The 6,396-nt window shown below is 38.0% G+C and overlaps 1 protein-coding gene across 1 annotated transcript in view; it reads right to left on the reverse strand.

The window, feature by feature from the left end:
• LOC106518270 (anoctamin-1) overlaps positions 1–6,396 on the reverse strand; it is a gene marked incomplete at its 3' end in the record, with an annotated part of 30,474 nt that overhangs the window by 18,363 nt on the left and 5,715 nt on the right. The window contains 2 exon segments of the mRNA XM_014009490.1: positions 296–447; positions 1,418–1,516. Of these exon segments, the coding sequence (XP_013864944.1) occupies positions 296–447; positions 1,418–1,516 (251 nt within the window).

Genomic DNA, 6,396 nt, shown 5'->3' on the forward strand with positions numbered 1-6,396 from the left:
AGGGACTATGTCTCTCGGCTGGCCTGGGAACGCCTTGGAGTTCCCCCGGAGGAGCTGGAAGAAGTGGCTGGGGGGAGGGAGGTCTGGGCCTCCCTTCTGAAGCTGCTGCACCCGCGACCCGACCCCGGATAGGCCGAAGAAGATGGATGGATGGATATATAAGTTCTTGCTTTTAACAAGTTTCATCATTGTTTATTTCTTATTTGTTGAAGCTTTGTTTAATTTCTGTTCAATATCAACCCAGCTCAGATTTGAACAGATCTGTGACATCATCAGGTGCACAAGGTGAACTCACAGGTGTTGTTTTTCTCTGGAGAAGGTGTGTGACAGCTGTTTGATGTTGGTTTGCTGATGCTCCTCAACATGAGGGTGAAGAGGCTCCAAGACTTTATTCACAAAGGAGCTGATCTTCTTCAGAACACTGCTGGATGGCTGCACTTCATACACCTAGATGGAGGGGAAAAAAACATTTTAAACTAATTGTTTTTTAAGCAGTGTTATTTTTGAAAGAAATATTAAAGATTGCCTTGATAAAAATGTAGAACTGAAGAAAATGTTTCAGATTATCACTTTTACTCCCTGGCCTTTCATTCTGGTAGAGTTTGAGATTCTTTTAAAGATAATGTTTTTAACGTTTTTCTGGATTTTAAAAAGATTTTATTATCTACATTTATGTGTTGCTCTGTTGTTTTATTCATTTGGCTGAATTGTGAAGCACTTTGGTCAACTTTTGTTGTTTTTATGTGCTATATAAATAAATTGACATTGACATTAGATTATTGTAACTTATTCATTTTCATCTGCATAAACAATTGTCTGGCTAAGTAGAAAACGTTCAACCTTAACATTGTATTAGACCATGTTTACCCATGTTTAATAAGTTTGTAATTCACTTTAATCTATTCCTTCCATGCATTTTATGTTGTTATTTTATTTTATTTTATTGAGAAACATTAAGAATCGTTTCAGTCTGAAAGTGAACTGCTGTATTTAAATAAAGAAGGTGTGATCTTTAGGATGAAACAGATCTTGGTCAATAATAATCTTACACATCATGAGAAAGTTTTAAAATTCTATGAGAATTCATAGAATCTTAAAGAAATTTATAAGATAAAGAATTTAAACGGTAAAGTTCAGTCAGAGGAACAATAAAAAAACAAAATAAACTAGTTTTTCTGCAACTCTCAGAAACCAGAGCTTCAATATTTTTTAATGTTCTTATTAAAATGATAAAAATGAAGTTAAGTTGGCTCTATGGATTAAAAAAGTGTGGCTTCTCTCCAACATTCATACTGCATTTTAAATTTAGTTTTGCATGGTTGTGTGTAAAACTAAATGTAAATTAGGAAAAGTCAATCATTTCTGACAAACACAGTTTATAAAAAAAAACAAAGCCTTTTTAAAAACTCAGTCTTACTTTCTTGGTGGGCATCTTTAGCTTCATCAGTTCAGCTTCTCGACAGAGAACATTCCATGGAGCATGAATTTTTACAAAGCCTACACCTGGAATTGTGGTCTAGAAAAAAAAATAAAAATAAAAATTAATTAAAAATATTGGTAAATCATTAAAGTGTATCAAAAATCATTAAAGTGCTATGAATTTAAAGTTTCTTTTGACACAACTTAAATTTGCTGACACAAGGTCCAACGACAGGTAAAAATGTAAAGGCTTTTATTTTGGAAAAAAGAGGAAGTCGGATATGGGGCAAAAGTGTAAAATAAAATGTTAAAAAAATTCACCAACATATTTTTCATTATTTATCTCACTTTTTGAGTGTTAAAAATTTCCATTAACATTTTACAGCTCACTGTTCTTACATTTAGCTAATTTTTACTAAATGTTCCATTTAAATGTTAAAAAATATTTAAATATTAAATATTAATTCTAAATGTTTAAATCTAAATGTAAAAGTTAAACCTTAAATGTTGAAGTTAAATGTTGAAGTTCACATTTTGGTATTTTGGAATGGAACGTAGCCTTTGCTTTTGGTGCTCAGTTCATATTATGACATCATCATCTTGAAACAATAACAACTGCTAGCACTCCAATGCAGCTAAAGCTTCCCTACAAGACATCAAACTTGCAGTTATGGCTGTTGTCTGAGCTACACCTCAATCTGCTGGACCACAGGTACAACCTACATTGTTTTTATAAACACATTTTGAATTAAAATTTTAAAAATGATCTTCATTAGTGTTAGCAGAGGCTAGCGGTGGCTAACAACGGCCATTGTAGATGTTTTATCGCAGGATAATGACAACTTGTGCTAATGCTTGACGGTAACTTCTGCTGATGCTTCTAACACTGCTGAAGATAATATTTAAAATCTAAATTCAACATGTTGTGTGATGTTGCTGCTGGGTTAGACTGCTGGAGGACAGACTGGACACTCTGCTGCTGTCTTCGCTCTTTACATGTTTTTTACGTCCAGTATTTGCTGTCATCAGTGGTGTAATAATATAATAACTAATGTAAAAATGAGTTCCACTAGCCATAAAACACTAACTCAAATATTTAGGTCCCCTAATTCTAAAGCACTAACTCAAAWATTTAGGTCCCCTAYTTCTAAAGCACTAACTCAAATATTTAGGTCCCCTAATTCTAAAGCACTAACACACTGAAAGTTTTAGCAAAAGCTAATCCTAAAGCACTAAAATAACCCAGTCAGCCCATGAACATTCTTCAACAGACAACATGAGTCACATTTTACCATGTTGCTCTCTTTTCATTGACATTCCACAGCCATATTTGGGTTCAGATATTGTCAATATATTGTCACCTAGTGGATAAGTGACACATTATGAACAAAATGTGTGACAGCTTTCACATTGTTAACATTAACGTTTATCAATATATTTATAGACCTCAGTTAGTGCTTCTAAATTTAGCCTATAAATTTAGTAAATGCTAATCCACTTATAAAATTTAAAATTAGCAAAAGCCCTAAAGCACTAATCAGGAAATTAGTTCCCCTAATAGTGCTTTAGGGGAACTGTGCCCACCACTGGCTGTCATCATCATTCACTCCAGTTTATCTACAAAGCCAAAGTACCGAGGAGTAAGTCCTGCTTCTTGACATAGCCACCAAGCAACTGGACACCACATCCATATACCCAGATCTTATTTATGGACTTTCACCACTGTAAACGCTCTGTCTGTGTCACAGTCTTTTCTCTGCTTACATCAGTGGCATCACCAGCAGCAGAGAATAAATGATCCTTTTCACATATGTCGAGGACATGGCCCTGGTAGCCCATCTGACTGACTCAGGTTTTTACCAGCAGCCCCGTCCCTGGTCCAAATCTTTGCTGAAAGCTCATTAAAGCTTAACATTTTGAAGACTAAGGGGTTGTTCTAAGGGTCAAAAGAAGAAAGCTCAGAAGTTCCCATCATTCCACATCCAGGGTCAGCAGACCTTGTCATTTACACATTTTTTTCTTGAGTTGCCTGCCAGTAAATGGTAAATGGACTGTACGTACAGTATATAGTGCTTTCCTGTCCATCCAAGACACTCAAAGCACTTTACACTACAATCTGTGTCCTCATTTACACAGCACTCTGTTAGGTCTCTACAAAGCTAACATGCACAATCATCTATGGAGACTAATCAGTGCCAATCACATTCATTCACTGACGGGACACACATCAGCTGCATTAGGGGTGAAGTGTCTTGCCCAAGGACACAACAACTGAGACAGCTGGATGGGGGATTGAACCAGCAACCTTCCGGTTCCAGGACGACTCCCCTAACCACTCTGCCACAGTCGCCCCAAAAGTATCATCTTATTCACTGGTGAGAAAATCCTCTTAACCATGGAGGTGATAAAATGTCTTATTTGATTACATTACAGGCAAACAGCAGTCATCTGTCTTTGATGCTCCTCAGGTTTGATCCCGATTAGACCCTCACAGACCCTAAACCTAACTAAACCAGACTCCAAAGTGCTTTGCACTACAGTCATTCACCCATTCACACCGAAAGTGGTAAGCTGCATTGCAGCCACAGCTGTCACGGGGTACACTGACAGCAAGGTTGCCATGCACTGGTGCCACCAAACCCTCTGACCACCATCAATAGGCAAGGTGGGTGTAGTTTCTTGCCCAAGGACACAACAACTGTGACTATCAAACTGTAACCCACCAGTAACAGGACAACTCCCCTAACCTAACCTAAACTTATCCCTAAACATAACCCCTGATCTACAAATGGTGTTTTTCTATTGTGTGAACAAGGCAAATGTCCACACAATGACAAAATGCCCTCATAAGCATAGTTAATTGTCATCATATGTCCACACCTCAGTACAAAAACAAGTTCACACAAACTGTCCAGTACAGCTATCTTTATGGAAACTTTGCGTTGACTTCCATTCATTTCTATAGCCTAACCCTCAGTTAACCACTCAAATACATGCCCAACTCTGACCCATTGCCTACAGTTAACCGCTCAACACTCAACTCAACACCTCATTCAAAACATCCTACATACACATACCAAACCACACCCCCAACCAGAACTGACCGATCCCCAATTTCTCATCCTACTCTGCATAAACCTCCCTTCTCTGAACCTTCCTGCCTCTCAAGCACAGCACATGACAAACACTCAATGTACTGGCTGAGTTCTACTCAAACAGTACACCTACACTCACTGAAACATGTCAGCCATATTTTACATCTCACAGCACATACAGATCAACAGGCCGTCTCCAGCTGGAACAACTGACTCCACCATGCAAACTTTGTACAGGAAAACCCAGGTCCAAACTGGGGATCGAACTCAAGACCTTCTTGCTGTGAGGTGTCAGTGCTTAACCACTGATCCATTGTGCTGCCAAATACTTTATAACTGTGATCTTTTTCACTCCGTAGAGATTGTAGATATCACCTTTCTGGCCCAGGACCAGCAGGGACTAAGCACTGGTATTTTACTGCAGGCTAGGAGTAAAAAGGAAGTTCTGTTTTATGTTACAAAGTAATTGTTTTCCCTAATATGTTATGGACCAAAGTTTGTTCATGTTGATTTAATGACACACCTTTCCTTTTTTTTCAGTAAGTTAAACAGGACGTGAAAAATCCAGGAGGAATTAATAATCAACCCTGGAGAAAATAATTTGGGCCAGCGACTCTTCAGTGACTCTTACTCCATCTTTTCAAAATGAGAACATTTTAAACTAAAAAGAGAGTGAGTTGACCAAAGTTTCAAATTCTCTAAGTAAAGTTGATCACATGTTGATAGTGATGTGTATGATTTATAAAGTATGATGAAAGAACCTGACGTCCTGATGCATCTCAGTAATCCAGGTAGAAAAAAATCAAAAAGAAAAAATAAGTAGGCCCTCTGGATGGGTTCTTCTTTAGTGAAACGTTTTTTCTCTCCTCCAAGAGACTTTTTCAGTCTGATGAGTTTCAGGTGAACTCAGCCTTATACTGTAAGCACTGCCTCCACATGGACAAACAGGTTAGTCACATGCAAAAGAGGGCCATCGCCTAACAATAGGCTTGATTGGCTCTATTGTTCAAAGAGGCCCATCACCTGACCCGTGTCGTGTTATGTGAATGTAGTGAATGCAAGCGGGGGTTCAAAGTCCCCTTGTTTTTGCCCCTCTTTCCCTCTTTGTGTTGGTACCATTGGGGCCCTGATTCATACTTTTTGCTCACAGGGGGCTGAGTCATACTTGCAATAACAGCATTGTAGGAGGACAACTGGACACGAAGGCCTCCACCTCTGTTTAATGGTGGACGATTTTTCTTCACAAAGATGGCCTCCTTCACTCCTCTCTCAAACCAACATTCCTCTCTATCAAGGATGAGAACATCTTCATCCCTGAAAGAATGACCACTGGCCTATAGATGAGTGTGAACTGCAGAGTCCTGGCCCAACGATGTAGCTCGTCTGTGCTGGCTCATTCTTTTGAACAGTAGCTGTTTTGTTTCCCCAATGTATAACTGATCACAGTCCTCCTGACACTTAACAGCATATACTATATTACTCTGTTTTTGCTGGGGAACTGGATCTTTGGGGTGAACTAATCTTTGTCGTAATGTGTTTTGGGGTTTGAAAGAACCTGACCTATCAGGTGTTTGAAGACATATTCATATTAAAAAGAAACAGCACATTTACCTGACATGGAAGTTATGCCAGAATAGATATTTTTGTGTTTAAAACATGATCTCCATAGTGTAAAAAATGTACAACAGAATAAATAGTATTAGACCAAAGTCTAGTTACTATAAAAAGTTCATTTAGGATTAGATGATCAGTTTAAAGATTGGTGGCTGAGAATCACACTTAAAAACAACCATACAGTGGTTTGCAAAAGTATTCATACCCCTTGAACTTTTCCATATTTTGTCACATTACAACCACAAACATAAATATATTTCACTGGAAT

This window comes from Austrofundulus limnaeus, unplaced genomic scaffold (assembly GCF_001266775.1).
Source record: "Austrofundulus limnaeus strain Quisiro unplaced genomic scaffold, Austrofundulus_limnaeus-1.0 Scaffold58, whole genome shotgun sequence".
NCBI lineage: Eukaryota > Metazoa > Chordata > Actinopteri > Cyprinodontiformes > Rivulidae > Austrofundulus > Austrofundulus limnaeus.